Raw genomic sequence first — 17694 nt, forward strand, 5'->3', positions numbered from 1 at the left:
GGTGAGCATAAGAGATGCCTTTCATAAATATTACCAACCCCAAACTTTTGAACAGTAGAGTAGGTAACAATTTTAATATCCTTTTCTTCACTCATTATTTGATCAGGCTCTAAATGTTAAGAATTTTATATTACTTATGTATCATCCTCTTGTATTTAAGAGCTGATAACAATGACAAAAATATAGCAGAGAAATAATGTATACTGTTTCTCTTACTATTTAAAAAAAAATTAAATAAAAGTTTTACACGATATAATGTGCAGTGTTCAGTGCACAGTTGTAGGCAAGTATTCCATACCGAACATAGTCAACACTTTAACATCAGAGAATGCGAAATGAATAATGTCTCATGACGTGATTGTTTCAGGGCTCTTGTAGACATGATGCCATCTGAATTGGGGCCAGGCAACAACCAGCCAAGCAAATCTGACCGGTCACACCACATAAATCCGGACCAATCTCAGGGTCACTGACACCAGCGCACTAACGTAACAGACAAACATGTGTCATGAATCGACAGTAAATATGATTTCGGATTTGTACGTGCAGTGGTTTTTTGGACTGTCCGGTGGGGTGATGTTAGGCAGGGTTGAGGGGAAATTAGCTGGAGAGATTGCATGCCGAGCCTTGAGGGTTGTAGGGTCATGTCTCTCTGACTAGGTCACTCTGTTCCTGATGACTGGGCGTGATGCACACTCACACAAACACACATGCACACACTCTCGTGGGGGTGGAGAGGCTCACAGTGGTGCTGTGCATCTGGAGCAGTTTTTAGATGAATGGGATGTGACAACAGCCCTGCCAGGCGAATGCCTGGGCAAGGTTTTTTTTTTTGGAAGAGTTTTGTCTGATGCTAAAATAGTAAAGATTCTCTGCTCTCTAGCTAGACCATTTTAACTATTTATTTTGATGCACAGTGATTGTGGTCTGCAAAATTATTTTGACATCCTGATAATTTATACTGTAAAAAAAAAAAAAAAAGATGATTTCCGTAAAATGATCATTAGTTTTGTTACCTTAAAAGTGGGTGGAAAAAAAACAACAAAAAAAACAGTTAGGTAAGGTAAAATTAATCATGTGTCTTTCTCTTTACCATCTGTGTTATTATGGTAGTCATCAGTATGTGTTACAGTGTAAAAATTAAGTTTGGTTATGCTAATTCAGCAGAAAATGGCTATTGGATTAACTGGTTGAATGTTTTCTTCTTTTTTTTTGTAAATTACAACAGTTTTGAAATGTGAAATGAACAGGTTGTTCTGTAAATCTGTTTGCATTTTTACTGTATTTTTACATAATTATTCTGGCAGCCACAGCAGTCGGTTTTATTTTGTAAAAACAACTTTTTTTTACAGTGTGCTAGTCACACTTTTCCATGAAATTAGATGCTTATAAGATTAACAAAAGATTCAAGATTACCGTAAAAAATATTAAAAAGTGGTCCATACGACTATTCTTACAGTGTTCCAATTTCCAATGTTCCAAAAGACAGCATTTAAGTTAATTTATTGACATTTTCCCTCCAGTGAGCTCTTAATGCTGTGACCAATAGTCAATAAGCTGAACTCACAAACCGATTCAGTCTGATTCGTAAACAGATCATTCAGCCTGGCTTTGTGAACTACATTATATGATTCAATGAAAAGATCTGACTCGAGAATAAAAAATAAAAAATAAAATGTCAAGATTTTCAGTAATTAAATTAAACAGAAAAAAAAAAGCCATATCGTTTCAGAAACAACTTTAAGGTGAGCAAATGATGTCAGAATGTTCATTTTGGCTGAAATAATCCTAAAAAATCAAAACCTCAGCAAGCTCAGATAAACCTGAGGCTATCTGCTGTCGTAACTGAAACTGCGTAACGTGTGCGACGCAGCCCACAGGTATGCAGGGTTCGCATGGGGAAACGTTGCTTTTGGATAGGACATGCAGAGCTCTGAGACTGCAGACTCTTCTAAAAGAGCCCATACTTCTCCCCTCAAAAGAGAGAGAGAGAGAATTAGATTTTGAAGCTGTATGTCCCACATACAGAGACAGAAGGGTGTTGGGCATGAATACTAAACAGTGTTTTCCCCCAATTACAAGCGAGCTGGGCCAGATCGCTGCCACTGGGGGACAGCTGGAGCTCATATGCTTTGATTTGACCAAGTGAAGTTCAGATGAGAGCTTCCCATATTGCCCCAGTGTGAGTGATTGAGCGATCTATCAGCGGAAAGAGGGGCAGCATGAGAGCGAGTGCATTTTTGTGTGTGAGGCAGACGTGAGAAGGTGTTACGCACAAAGATCCATCTTTCTAAGGAAATTTGTTCAAGTCTGTATTTCTGTCATTGAAAGGTTTTCAATAGACATCTCCAGCATTTGGAGAGCACCCTTTGTGTCACTGGCCTTGGAGCTGACAAATACTTGCATGCACATGCGAATCTGTATCTGTTCCTCTCTCTCTCTCACACACACACACACACACACACACACACACAGCCCAAGTGCACCAACAGCACACACATTAACAGGATTTGCAAGGAGCATGAGATAGAAGTGTTAGCTTGTTGACAGAGGACTGGAGCACTCAATATGTTAGAGTGTGTGTGGCTGAAAGACATTGTTTATATTATATTATATTATATTATATTATATTATATTATATTATATTATATTATATTATATTATATTATATTATATTATATTATATTATATTATATTATATTATATTATATTATATTATATTATAAATGAGCACCTCTGAAAATAATAAAGTGACTTTGTTTCTTTATTTTAAAAAGTTCAAATAAAAACTCCCCAGTGATTTACCTTTTGTACACTGTTCACTCTAAAGACATAAAGACCCTCATATTTCTGTCAAAACAGAAAAAATAAATATAGGTGACTTTATTCCTTATGAACGGAGCATGTTCCAAAACTTTAAAAGGCTGCTCCTGTCACTTATTATATTTTAAAACAAAAGCAGAATGACAGATGTTTGCTTGTTTTTTTCCTCGCTGTGATACTGTGATAATGGAGGCCCTGAATAGCTTCAGATATCTGTATGTCTTTTCTTATAAGAGTACCGCATATCAGTTTGCAGATTTAACACGACTGCAGTTCATGACAAATGATGGTGCATTCTTTTCCTTTAACAGAAAATGAGTTTTGAGGAACAGCTTTGAGGGACACACAGCGGACGATTCTGCCTAATCGCACCACACAGGAGGCGCTCCTCAGAAAACACATCTGTCCCACCATCAACCAGTAAATCTCAGGTAATACACTTTACTTTTTGTTTGTTCTGTGCAATAAAGCTGCACTTTTTCATTACTGTTCAAAAGTTTGAAATCAGAACAGTTTTTTTTTTTGTAAAAATGCATTAAATTTATCAAAAGTGAAAGTGAAGACATGCATAACAGATTTCAAACAAATCTGTTACACATTCTTTTGAAACAACTATTCTTTTGAACTTTCTATTCATCAAAAAAAAATTAAAAAAATCACAGGTTCCACAAAAATATTAAACAACTGTATTTAACATTATATTTTTAACATAATATTATTAAATATTTCTCAAGCAACATATCAGCATATTAGAATGATTTCTGAAGGATCATATTACTCTGAAGACTGGAGCAATGATGCTGAAGATCCAGCTTTGCCATCACAGGAATAGACTGCATTTTAAAATATGTTAAAATAGAAAACAGTTGCTTTAAATTTTAATAATGTGTTTACAATATTAATGTTTTTATTTCAAAAACAGATAAAACTCTTACTGACAAACTTTTAAATGATAGTGCATGTTGAATCATATTTTGTTGGCTTTGTGCTGCTTTGTTTCCTATGGAAGCCCGTTTCCGCCACTGAATAAAAAAAAGGTAATTGCGACTTTTTATCTCACAATTCTGACTTCTTTTCTCAGAATTGCGTGATACAAACTCGCAATTCTGACTTTTTTTTTTTCAATTCTGAGAAAAGAAGTCAGAATTGTGAGATCAAACTTTTTTTTCTCAGAATTGCGAAGTTTATATCTTGCAATTCTGACTTTAAAACACGCAATTGCGAGTTATAAAGTCAGAATTGTGAGATATAAACTCGCAATTCTGAGAACATATCAGTCTTTTTTTCCCCCTCAAAATTGGACTTTATAGCTCGCAATTGCGAGTTTATATCTCATAATTCGGAGAAAAAAAGTCTGAATTGTGAGAAAAAAGTCGCAATAACCTTTTTTTTTTTTTTTTATTCAGTGGCGGCAACCGGCTTCCATAGTTTCCTGAAAAAAAAACAAAAAAACATCATTATATATAAACCTTTCTGGCACTAGAAGACTAGGGGCGTGTCTCAATCTGCTCCTTGGTACAGTACTAAGTACAGTACACCAACCAGGGAGTTGTTCTTGCTGTCCTGTTGTCAAAATCATTCCAGTGCACATTCATTCCCAGAATGCACCAAGCATCAAATACTTACTATATTCATGTGTTCTAAAGTCTCTCAAGTCGTAAGAAAACACAGCCTTGTTTTTTTGCTTTTAATTGTCTTTCATCCCTAATGAGCAAGAGAAGCAATCTTGCAAACTTTAAAGTATTACAGAAGAAGTAAAATACTTACAAGGTTTGTTATTGTTTATGTGTTTTAATGTCTTAATGCCATTATGTACAGTATGTACAATATTTATTTTTCTTGATTAAAAAAAAAAAATCAGGACAAGTGCATACAGTATTTTTAACAGCTACAACAAAAAGGTAAGATGGTGTTTTCTAGTGTCCAGTGGATCAAGGCCTATGCAAGTGCCCAAATTTGTGTTCATAATAAACTGATTTACAACTAGGGTGCAGAATAAGACAAAGAATAGCTTTAGAGCATACAATATAAACGGTGATGCATTATGGCCACATGTACCACATGACCAATAGTTATCATGGTTCACAGTCTGTATTTTTCATAATAAACATATTCTTTTATCATCTATGATCTGTCTCTCGTGCAGTTCAATGGAGTTCATAACCATCCTTGCTGCAGACATCATTGCCCTTATACACTTGCTTTCACAGTTGCTAGTAGATGGAGGTCAGGCTAATTGCTGCTTCTTTTCTCCAGATGGAGGTGGATGCAGCTGAGAAGCGTCATCGAACACGATCTAAAGGTGTGCGAGGTACAACGCACTCACATGGTATTAGCTACAGTCTCAACCTACGGTCAAATCCATTTCCCCACTTTCAATCCATAACTGAGACTTTTATTGCCTTTCACGAATTATCACTGACTTCAGTAGTGATGAACACGGACTATTGATTAGACAGGTGAACCAGAAGCGCCAGAAAATTAGTTTGCTCATAATAATATGATTTCATTGTGTGATGAAGCTCATGTTGAAATGTTTCCTCACTGATTGTACTTGCTTTTTTTTTTTGCTTTTTTTTTTTTGCAGTTGCCGTGGAGGCTGCACAAGAGCTGTTCAGGTCAGTCTGCATACAGTGTAGGGATCATTCACTTAGTCAATACAATTTGCAACCAATTTATTTCAATGTGATGTATTTATGAGCCAAACAGAATATTTAACTGAGAAAAAAAAATCAAAATGTCATCATTCAAAAAAGAAAGTCGTTTTAGAGGTGAGGCAAGTTTAATATGCACCACTGTTCAAAGGATTGGGGTCGGTAAAAGTTTTTAATGGTTTTGAAAGAAAGAAATCTTTTATGTTCACCAAAGCTGCATTTTTTTTTTTTAAATACAGTAAAATAATACAGTAATATTGTGAAATATTATTGCAATTTTAAATAACAATTTTTTATTTTAATATATTTTAAAATGTAATTAATTCCTGGGATAGCAAAGCTGAATTTTCAGCGGCCATTATTCCAGTTTTCAGTTTCACATGAGCTTTCTGAAATCATTCTATTATGCTGATTTGCTGCTTAAGAAACATTTGTTATTATTATCAATATTGAAAACAGCTGTGCTGCTTAATATTTTTGTATTATAATTATCTTTCTTAGTATTCTCTGATAAATATAGAACAGTACTTACAGTATGTAAAATATTTTGTAACATTATAAATGTCTTTTTTCTATAACTTTTAATCAATTTAATGAAAAATATTAATTTCTTAAAATTGTACTACCCCAAACTTTTGAACATACGTTTAATGCATTTTGTTTTTATAAGTCTTTTTAGAATTTTATGTTTTTATCAATTCAAGACCAGAAATGTGTGGTAAATAAGCTTTATTTTGATTTCATGTTGGTTTTCAAGAAGCACAGGATTGTTTTTACATGTCTAGCCTAATTCATAGTTACCTAGTACAAAGAAGTGACAAACTGGAATTGACTTTCTTGAAGCAGTTTGCTCACAGATGCTATCTCACCTTGCAATTTCTATCTTTAAAGACTAAAACAGGTGTATAACGCAATGGGCATTTCTGTTCAAGGAGGCATAAGTATAATTTTGCTAATTGATATTTTTCGATGTGATTTATCCAATATGGCAAGTAGTACAGGCAGAACCTATAAATAGACCTTTCATTGTAATTGCCTTCAGTGAGAACATATGATTCTCCCAATTAGTATTAGTAAATATCCCTGCACTCCTAATGAAATCATGCATCATGAAGAGAGTGAATGGCCTGTTTTTCCTCCAGGGCAGTGAGTCGTTTTACTCATATCTGCCTGTCACTTTTTCCCCTGCATATCTTTCCCTTAAGCACAATTTACAGGCCTCCTAAATGGCAGCGTTTTCCTCATTAAGAATGGTTTAACACCCACGCTGTTGTTAAAAAAGGCTCTTTTTTTATATTTTCTGGCTACGTGTCCAATTACAATGACAGCGGCAAGGACACAAGGGTGTGTGACTGTGGGAGTGTGGTATGACCGCTTTCCAGAGGCGGCTCTCTACTATGTCATCTTTATTATGGTACCAGACTGAGAGGAGAAGTGAAATTCCCTCTATTGTCTCTCTCTCTCTCTCCTTCCCAATCATCGGGGCAATCTGCTTCATCAGCAGGTCCAGGCCTGTAGCTGCAGGCATCTTTAACACCAGTTACACTCACTGATGGGTCACCAGCTTGATCAGACACAGATCCCTAGCCAACATCATCAAGGGGAGATGCAACTCTTGTGCTAGGCTAGACATGTTCCCACTCAATTTCCTACTCTTTTGCTAAATTTTAAGCTTAAAATAGCTTCAGGTTTAAAACATGCACCATTGACTTCAATTTCAAGATTAAATGCAGTGTTGGGATAGCTACTTGGAAAAGCCTTCTTTCCAAACTACATGCAAATCAAAATTTGAAGCAGTTGTCTGCACTCCACTCTTTTGCAAAAAGTAGTTAGCTACACTACAAACTACTAACAGAAAGTCAGTATCTGTCACAATGAAGATACTTAAGAGTAACATTGTTTTCAGTATATAACCTCTGATTATATTATTGATTACTTCATCAGAGACATATTTACAAAAAAACTAAAATACAGACAAATTTTCATAATAATGAACAGCAGGATTTACATTTATTATTATATTACAGTGCCCTCCACTAATATTGGCACCCTTGGTAAATATGAACAAAGGTGGCTGTGAAAATAAATCTGCATTGTTTATTCTTTTTATCTTTCATTCAAAAAATTCACAAAATTCCAACCTATCATTGAAGTAAAACAATTGAAAGTGGGGAGAAAATCTCATTGTGAAATTAATGCTTTCTCTAGTTATTTTGTGATGCTCAACAATCTTGTTCTGCACATCAGAACTATATTCTTAGGTTTTAATCCTTGTGATGGATGATTAAGGGAATTTGGCCTTTGTGTTCCTCATATTTGTAATCCTGTGGAACAGGAAGTCAGGGCTGGACAATTTCATGCTCCTAGTCACCCTGGTGTGCTAAAAAAATTAAATATGAATGGGAATATACTTCAGAGATATTTTACTCATAAGAATCTCTAGGGGTGCCAATAATTGTGGCCAACATTCATTGGAGAAAAACATTTATTTCATCATGAGATTTTCTCCCCACTTTCAGTTGTTTTACTTTAATGATAGGTTAGAATTTTGTGAATTTTTTTGAGTGAAAGATCGAAAGGATAAACAAGATTTATTTTCACAGCCGCCTTTGCTCATATTTATCAAGGGTGCCAATATGAGGGCACTGTATATTATATTATATTATATTATATTATATTATATTATATTATATTATATTATATTATATTATATTATATTATATTATATTATATTATATTTTTATATTATAGTTTTTTTTTCTTTTTTGAAAGAAGAATTTTATGTTCAGTTTATTTGTTTAAAACTGTAATATTGTGAAAAATTATTACAATTTAAAATAACTGTTTTGTATTATAATATATTTTAAAAAGCAATTTATTCCCGTGATAGCAAAGCTGAATTTTCAGCAGCCATTACTCCAATCTTTAGCATCACATGATCCTTCAGAAACCATTCTAATATGCTGATAGCTGTAGAAAAATTTCTTATTATTATCAATATTTAAAATGTTGTTGCTTATATTTTTCAGGAACATTTGATGGAAATAGAAATCTGTTGTAACATTCTAAAATATTTTAATGTCAGCTTTGGTTATTCTGTGTCCTTGCTAAATAAAAAGTATTTGAAAAAATGTTACTGACCCAAAACCTTTGAATGGTAGTGTATAAATACTTCTGTTCAATATTACAAATATTACAAAAATGAATGTTTTCTAGTTTATTTTGTGTGAATGCACAATTCAAGGATGCTGTTGAACTTGTGCTGCTGTTCACTAATGTGACTTTTGATAGACACAGAAATACCACCGCCAATCAAGTAAATGCTTAATGAATATTTTAGGCAATCAGTGACACTGTAACTAATGTGGGTAGTTTTATGTTAATGACTAGGATACTGGTTTGCTCTGACCCTGAACTCGAGCGGGGCAGGAGTTCTAAACTTGGATGTTTTCCCTCATGGCTTTTAACTGGCTGTGGACCTAAATGGAGCAGCCAGAGAGCGATATACAATATGAAATATGAAATATGGAGCCTGGTGAGTCATCAGCCTGGAGGACACTGGGAGCTCTCTAAATCTGTAATGAAGGCTGATGTGCCACGGTTCGAACATAGTCAGCAAGAACGAGCGTATGTGTGTGTCTGTGTGCGCATGTGTGATGTCAGTCTTGTATTAATTATTTCTCTCGTCTGCAGCTGTCCCACACCTGGATGTGATGGTAGTGGACATGTCAGCGGCAAATATGCCAGACACAGGAGGTAAGAACCAACCTCTGATTCATATGAATGTGTGCCCAGCCATGAAAGTCTCTTTAAGGCTGCAAGAATGAAAGCTCTTAGCCACTTACAGAAAAGCTCAAGACCCAGAGCAAAATTAAGTCTTCTTTATATACATCCTTTTACCAGCCAAAAGTTGTGAAAGTGCAGTGAAAAGATGTGAAACTGCAATAAAACAGAGTTGGCATTACTAAAGTGAAGCGTTTTAACAAAGTATGATATGTTTTCTGGATTGTAAAGAATTAAATAATTTAATGGAATGGTTTACTTCAGTACTTACAGTGCATTACTAGCCCTCAGTATTAGCTTCTTTTTTTTTTTCTTTGCTTGTACTGTTAGCTTGCAACACAGCTTTACCCCTTTGAATGTAGCAGCTGTAGACTTAAAGAGATAGATCGCTCAAAAATGAATCTGTATGATTCAAGGCTATAGGCTTTTATTTACATTTAACACTGATCAACTCACATACATAGAGCTCATTAAATATGAGGTCAAAAGAACCATGTTCTCACATGTCAAGCTGAGCATCCTTTACCATATTTGATTAGCTCTATCTTTGTATTATATGTTGTTTATCAAAACAATTGTGTTTCTTCAGACGACTTGGATTAAGGCGCTCGATTCATATGGGTTTCTTTTTTCTCATTATGAACTGACCAGATTTTGGTGGAATGGACTTTCAGGTGGAATGATAGAAATCTCCTAGGTTTTATTAAAAATATCTTTTAAGTTTCAAAGATGAACAAAAGTCTTATGTGTTTGGCGCGACTTGAAGGTGAGTAAATGAAGACAGAATTTTCATTTTTGGGTGAACTGTCCCTTTAAAAACAGATATAAACGGGCAATGGGTCTGTTGCTAATTCTCATTAGCATACATCAGGAATACATGAAGGCTATCTGATGATAGGCACGACATCATTAATATTGTAATCAGCTTGTCAAGTGTCTAGCAAGATTGTGATGTTTGTTTCTTTGACAAAAAGCCTTTTTGAGGACAAATTGTGGAAGCAATACAAATGGCACCGTATCGCTAACAGGCAACTTGAGTTAATTAATGTGTATACTTTAACACTGATATAAGTTATGATATAAGATATATTTAGGTTATTATTGCGCTGGCACCAGTTTCTTTGCATACAAAACTAATAACCTCTGATTTGACAACTGTTGTCAAAGTCACTCTCAGTCTGTTCAACTTCCATGTTTAACAGTCTCTCCTCTTGATGCTATTTACTGTACCTCAAAAGAAAGATACAAAACAAGAAAGGCAGAACATAAAAGATTGATGGATACGTCTACTGTGTCACCTCATCAGCCAAGCCCTGTGAACCACCAACCAGAATTGCATTTCTGCAACAGACAAATGGTACCTCCAGCAGACCTCTCACTGAAAAGGCAGAGAGAGGGCGAGAGAGTGATGAATTACCCCCAAATGAGAGGGTGGGGAGAGAACGGCGCTCCGACTGTGCTGTCAGAGCACGCTAACATTTGGGGGGCATTTGTGGGAACATTGTGGGAATGGCAGGGTTGTAATGAGGACACTGCGTTACCTATGCAGCGTCTGCCGCCCTTTACCACTCCATTAAAAAGTAATAATGACAAAACAACAACAGTGTTTGTCTCCTGCGGCATACACTGGGTTATATCACAGCAGAGGTTCACACCCCTAATGTATAGCTGCTCTGATGGGGGGGATGAACTGGTGTAATGTATACATTGTAAGTATATGTATTGTAATGGCCTCTCGGGGGAAAAACATTATAGACAACTGATGTGTACATCAGCCTTTTGCGCTTCATAACACACATACAACTCACAAAATGTTCAACAATATAAACTTTAGGGGAATGGCAGCTTCTTACTGGGGTAGTACTCTTAAAGTTACAATTTTGTACATTATTTACCCCTAAAATGTTCATAGCATACCTTAAGGGTGCACATTACTATTCTAAGGTACTAATTTGCACCTTTTAAGGGTAGATAAGGTACAAAGTTGTCCCTTCAAGGATACTGTCCTACTGACAAGCTGTTGTACCCTTGAAGGTAAAATTGTTTTGCATATTTTTCTGACAGTCTGTGTAAGGGATTTGTTTTAAAACACTGGCTCATTATATGAGTCTCACCAAATAGGAAAATATATGGACATGAAATATGAATTTGAATTAAATTCTTCCTGTATATTATTGTAATGCTTTTCTAAAATAAATATAGTACAAAACAACTGGCCTAGCAATAAGACAAATATCGCAACAGCATAATAGTAACATGAAAGTCACAATGAAACGGAGGTAACGACAGATCTACTGCAATTAACATCCAAGTGTCTGTGGAGTAAAAGTAGTGATGGTTTCAGTTACCCAGATTATTGACATAATATGCAATGCTATCAGAGACAACGGTGGATATTAGTAAACAAAGTGTTTGCAGTGTTTAATTAAAACTGTAAGATTGCTAAAGGTGCAGTCAGAAAAACTTTGACGCAATTTCGCAGGTCTGTTGTTAATAGTGTGCAATGCATGAAGCACAGCTCACAAAGAAATCGCTTTCAAGCCAAGCAGCTTTCTGTTGGTCAACGCAGCAAATTTGCGTGGGGAACTTTTTCGCCCTCACATGAAACTATTGATTGCCTTAAAGGGATAGTTCACCTTTAGTTGCTGGTCCTCATTGACTTCCATAGTATGGAAAAAAAAATCAGTGGGGACCAACTGAATGTAAACTATCACTTTAACTCATTTATTGAAGTTAATACATATTAGAAGCAATCAATAAATATAAATTACTTGTGATAGCATTTGCCAAGTAGTTGAAAAGCAAAGGGTGCACTAAATTGGGCAAATTAAGTTCTTAAAATATAATTGTTAAACCCAAAAAGTGGTAAGACAAATTTAGAAATGTAATGTTCCTCCTAATTATAATGGCTGCTGTGCTGCTGCAGTGGACCAATGGTGTTGCATTCATGCTAAAATGTTAGAAATAACATAAGAGGCATCCTTTAATGTGCCATTTTCCCATCATCTAAAAATACCCACCTTTACACCCTCTGTGTTGCATACTCTTCCTAAAAACACGTTATCTGCACATTCTCCATTTTAATGTATCCCTTTTAGCAAATGCAGAGACTCGTAATAAGAGGATGTGTCAGTACAGGTGTGACTGCTATGATTTTAACAGGATTTAGTAATTGCTTTGTGCAAATCATGTTTAGTGCCCCTTTTCTCTCTTTCTCTTTCTTTCTTCCTCTCCTCCTCCTCTCCATCTGTGACTCTCTCTCGTTCCACTTTCCTATTTTCTATTCCTCTCCGCGCTCCTCCTCCTTTTTATCTTCCCCACATCCTGGCTCTTTGTTCCTCTACCTTTCCCTTACTCCTTCTGCGGCTCTCTTTCCATCCCTCTTTCCAGTCTTCTTTCTCCTCCTCCCTCTTTCCCTCCCTTTCTGATGGATGACTCGCGTAGGCTGAAGCCCAGGGCTGTATAATTCAGGGCTTGACAGGTAGCACTCACTAAAAGAATGGGAACTGAGCCAAGAGCTGGTGGCAGCGGCCAGAGAATGGTATAGCCGTATGCTCGCTCTCGCTCTCTCCCTCGTTTTTTTTTTTTTTTTCTGTCAATATAACACCCTGCCTGCTTTCCCTGCTCTACACAAGTCTGGTCTCTCCTTCTTTGTGGTATCCACAGTGCACAGATTTTAATGCCAGCCTCTTTCATCCACCATTGTATTTTCTCTCACCAGAAAAACAAAGAGACAATGTAGATGTGGTGTTTTGTAAGGGACTATGTGAGGTGTGAAAGGCCAACACATGGCTAAGGATGGAAAAAGCATGTTGTACTAAAGCTTATGGGAGAGACCACAAAAACCTGCACAATTTATGCATTCAAATGAAGGATAAGCATATAAGCATACCTTGAGGAGTCAGTTTTTTTAGAAATGAGGCAATGAGGGAAAATAAAACGGCTCTCAATGCGTAAAGCTTGATTCAGCTGGGACACGTTGTTTGATTTCATTGAGAAATGGTCTGAATGACTGTTGAGAAAGGAACATTAATGAGTTACGCAGTTCAACTTTGCTCTCAAACAGCTGTTTGGTTGTGCCACAAATTGTCATTCATAAAAATTCACAGTGGTTAAAACAAAACAGATGTGTTTAAATGCCAAAAGATATTTGAATCGAAGAGGGACCACCTTAACAGCCTCGAAATGATCAGAATACATCAAATGTCTGCTGTTTTGAAAATACCATAGCATATTTTTAGAGCTGCCATCTCCATTTTTCGTTTTTTTTTAATAGTGCCACTTTCAAAATTCGCAGTAACAAAGTATTCTGAGGTCAAAAAATATGAGTCTCTGCAACAGTTACTTAAGAACCACTCACATGTAATATGCTATTTGCACTAATGGAGTGTTTTATCAACATTAATGTCTTTTGGCTTGAATGGAAGTCAATGGAACTACGACCACAGCCATTCGATTGCTGAGACAGAGCTGCTGATGGATCCCTTTGTCTTTTCCCTTCTCAAGAGTTTATTGAGATTTAGCATGATCGACGCTTACAGACGGTGTTCATTTATAGCCTTAGGCCATAATTTACACCTTTGTTCTATGTAGCATGGAGAAATCATATTTGTGTGCCGGTAACTCACCAGCAGCATGCAAACAGATGGGCTCTGGACTGTGTGGGCGGCACATGCAGTTTTGTCCTCTGTCTTCTCTTCTCACTCACTCGCTTTTTTTGATGGGTCTTCGGGATGCAGTCTATGCGGTCTGTTGGCTTCATGCTCGTCAAGTCATTGTAAATTATCTGTGCTATACGTGCCGAGGGCTTGTTTGTTATCTGTGAGGGGTTTGTAATTCACCCAAACTGTTAATTCATCTGTGAGACTGAGTCAGATGTCTCCTTCATATACTGTAGTCAGACAGTGCTAAACAATATACAACAGGATATTTCCAACTTTTTTTGAACCAAGGGACCTTTTCATATCCTCAAAGTGTAAAAGCTTGTATTCTTAACTACAGCTGTTGTGTTGGAATATTACATATTTGAATATTTTTGTAACTTCTAATATAGTTTATTTCATATTGTGGTCAGTTCTTAAATTTAATTGGCTGTGCAGCGCTCTGTGAATGTTGATGTGGAGTCCATTGATACATTGTTTGTATCACTCCGCTTGTCTGCTTTTCCAAATGTTCCAAATAGACAGTGACTCTTTCTGTGGGTTACATTGATATGACAGTAGGTGGCACCAAGTGACTATCTTTGTGTGTGAGTCATTGATTGATTTATTCATCTGATTTGTTTAATAACACTGATTCATTTAGTTACAAAACAAGTGGCTGTCTTTATGAGTGAGTCATTGAACCACTCATTCAAATGATTCATTCATTGAAACTGATTCCTTAAAGTGCCCCTATTATGGCAATTTTAAGGTTGCTAATATTATTTTTTGAGTCTCCTAAAACAGGTTTACATGCATACAAGGTCAAAAAACACTTTAGTTTTCGCAAAAAAATCTATTAAATTTTTTAGTTTGTGGTATTATAAGATGAGATAAAACAAATTTACTCTCAAAGCGTAGGACACAGCGTCTTCTCGACATGATGTTAACCACATGGAAATTTTACTGTGTTTGTGGATGGGCAAGTTGTTCGCGAGAACGTGGGCAGACATTATGCAAATGTGTTACTTTGTGACGTACAGCCTAACAGAATAAGATTCAAATTCCTGAAGACATGATTGCGAGCCGACTCTTTTTTTGATAGACAATAACTTAATTTATCGTGCACTGTCGGCTTCATAACTTTGCAGATAGTTTATGTTCACATACAGCTACATGACACACTGCATGAAAGGTAATATTCGAAAAGGCATAATAGGGGCACTTTAAGGAACACAAGTGACTGGCTGATTTCAGAATTGCATACTATTGCACACTACTCTTACTTGTTCCGCCATATCATTATATAACAGAAATAGTAATAGTTGTATTATAGTATTCTCTTATGAATTTAGCAACTGTCTTTGAGTCAGTCATTGAATCATTCATTCAGCCAATTTCTTCCATAACACTGATTCATTCAGAAACAAAACGAGTGACTGTTTGAGTTTGCAATACCAAACTAGCATATTACTCTATTTCTGCCATATCTTTATATTATAGAAATAGTATGAGTAGTATGCTAGTATGCAGTTCGAAATTCATTGATTGGATTTATGAGTCAGTCATTGAATCATACATTCAATAACACAAATTCATTCAGAAACAAAACAACTGACTGGCTGAATTTTTACCTTACACACTGCCATACTACTCTTGATAATTCTTCCTTCATTTTTTATTATACTCTTCTAAATTGAGCCATTTTATGAGTAAGTCATTGCAACAGTCGCTAATATGAATAATTAAAAACTATATTCAGAATATAGCAAGTGACCTTTATGAGTGATTCATAGTGAATGGTTGTTTGTGTATGCCTTTATAATGATGTACTTCTGGATTTCTGATTTACTTACTAGAATAAGTCTGACTTTTTTTTGTCAGTTATTTTGTGTTTTCAGTATAATGGCTTTGGTTTGTGAAGAAACTGAAATATCCTTCAGAAATCCAGTTGCACTCTCACCTATTACTTGCACTGCAATTTTTGCTCAAAATTTTCCCCCGGCTATTTTAGACAGACCCAAGTTTGCTATACACACATAAGTTTCTGATGTGTGTATCCGTGCATCTGTGTGATCTTTACCCATGCAACACATCTTTATTACTTAGAGAGCTGCTTTTCCCATTAGATAAATCCTGTAGTCAACACCCAGTACAGAGTTTCCCTCTATCTGCATCACATCTGATATCTCACGTAGATCCGAACCTGTGTGAATGGCAGACTTATGCCAAAGGAGACCACAGCGAGATGTAAAACCCCGCTCCAGGGTCGGAATTGACGAGCCTCTGCGGTAAATTGAACCGCCAAGGACATAATCACCACAAACAGCCTCTTGGTGTGTGTGGTAGTGTGATTGCACGGTGTGTTTTTAGGCAGAGGGGGACCGGGCTCCGCAGTGACAGAGAAGGCAACTGAGCTGCAGAGACAGAAAGAGCCCTGCAGAATGCACAACACCAGCACCTCCTTTGTTCTGCTTTTTGGGAGGGCGCAGAATGAAGGGAGGTTAGCAGGGAGATGTCTGTCAGGCTCAGAATCACTGATCTCTCTCTCCCTCTCTCTCACTTTGTCTGTCTGCTCAAATGGCAAATCCCACTCCTGAGGGGGAGATCACCATGGTGACAGCGCCTTGCCACGCATGCCTGTAGATGCTGCAGTGTAGGAGCGCAGAGGAGCCGCACGCTCCTATGGCAACTCGAACACGAACAGCCAGCTGTAGCTGCTGAATTCGCCTCCACGAACCTATAGCGTCCCACTCTTCGAGAACGTACCTGGTACAACAGCCAGAATCCACAACAGACCTCAGCCTGAATGTGCTCTTGGTATTCGGGCCAATTAAAACCAAAGAGCATTTCTGCTGGCTAATCTGAGGTCCCTCATTGTAACAGAACGACTATTTGAAGACTTTTAATTAAAAAATAATCGCATGTTTTTAGAAACAGACGGAGAAATTATTCTCGTTCATCATTCTGCCAGTTTGAGAGCAATATTTGCTGCGTTATTACGATGGTTGCAGTGGAAATGATCAAACGGAGCAGATCTGGGCTAATATTCTGGCCATTGCTGGTATTAGTCAAGTTCATCAGAGGATTTGTCCACCAGGAGCTGTCTGACTGAAGTCATTATTTCTCCTGGCAGTTCTGAAAGGCTCGCAGATCTCTCTCTCTCTCTCGCAGTCTCTCTCTCTCTCTCTCTCTCGGCCATAATTACCTTAGTCCCACTCAAAGCCTGCCTCCGCCGCTCCCGTATTCAAATGTGGTTTAATTACCTGTGGAATTTTAATTGGCGTGGCCTGCCAGTGGGAAACGCGAAGGTGTCCAAGGTCATTCCGAGTCGTTCGCGAAACGCTCTCACCCACACAGACGACGCTGGCTGCCTGCCCGCACAACACACCATCGCATAGAAGCACAGCCTCTATAACCAGCACCTGCTTCAAACAATAAAACAATAAAGAGAAAATGGGCACCTCACACCAGCAGGCCGACTGATGCGTTCAAGGGTTATGAGGTTAAAAAATGGGATTTTATGGACTTTTGGGACAGAGTAGAGAATATGTAATTGTTACCACAGTTATTATTACTACTGTAAAAGAGTAATTAATAGGGCTGGGCTTTGACACATGATTGACTTCATTCTAACTCACAAGCTTTCGATTCGATTTGATTTCGGATTCGATTCAATTGCCAAATTTTCTCAAGGAAAAAAAAAATTACAAGAGTCAGTTGGTACTACTGAAGGTTAAAATTAACAATTAAGCTTTTATAATAATAATTGGTCACACTTTATATTAGGTGGC

At 36.8% G+C, this 17694-nt stretch overlaps 1 protein-coding gene across 8 annotated transcripts in view; it reads left to right on the forward strand.

Moving 5' to 3' along the window:
- Positions 1 to 17694, forward strand: part of myt1la (myelin transcription factor 1-like, a) — a 61708-nt gene that overhangs the window by 13099 nt on the left and 30915 nt on the right. For 4 of the 8 annotated variants that reach the window (XM_058756811.1, XM_058756817.1, XM_058756812.1 and 1 more), the window contains exons 2-5: positions 3135 to 3254; positions 5080 to 5152; positions 5411 to 5441; positions 9171 to 9233. In XM_058756811.1, the coding sequence (XP_058612794.1) occupies positions 5080 to 5152; positions 5411 to 5441; positions 9171 to 9233 (167 nt within the window). In that variant the 5' untranslated portion in view covers positions 3135 to 3254. The remainder of the gene's footprint in view (positions 1 to 3134; positions 3255 to 5079; positions 5153 to 5410; positions 5442 to 9170; positions 9234 to 17694) is intronic. The other 4 variants (XM_058756813.1, XM_058756819.1, XM_058756814.1 and 1 more) reach the window with 2 other exon arrangements.

Source organism: Onychostoma macrolepis, chromosome 20, assembly GCF_012432095.1.
Source record: "Onychostoma macrolepis isolate SWU-2019 chromosome 20, ASM1243209v1, whole genome shotgun sequence".
Lineage (NCBI taxonomy): Eukaryota > Metazoa > Chordata > Actinopteri > Cypriniformes > Cyprinidae > Onychostoma > Onychostoma macrolepis.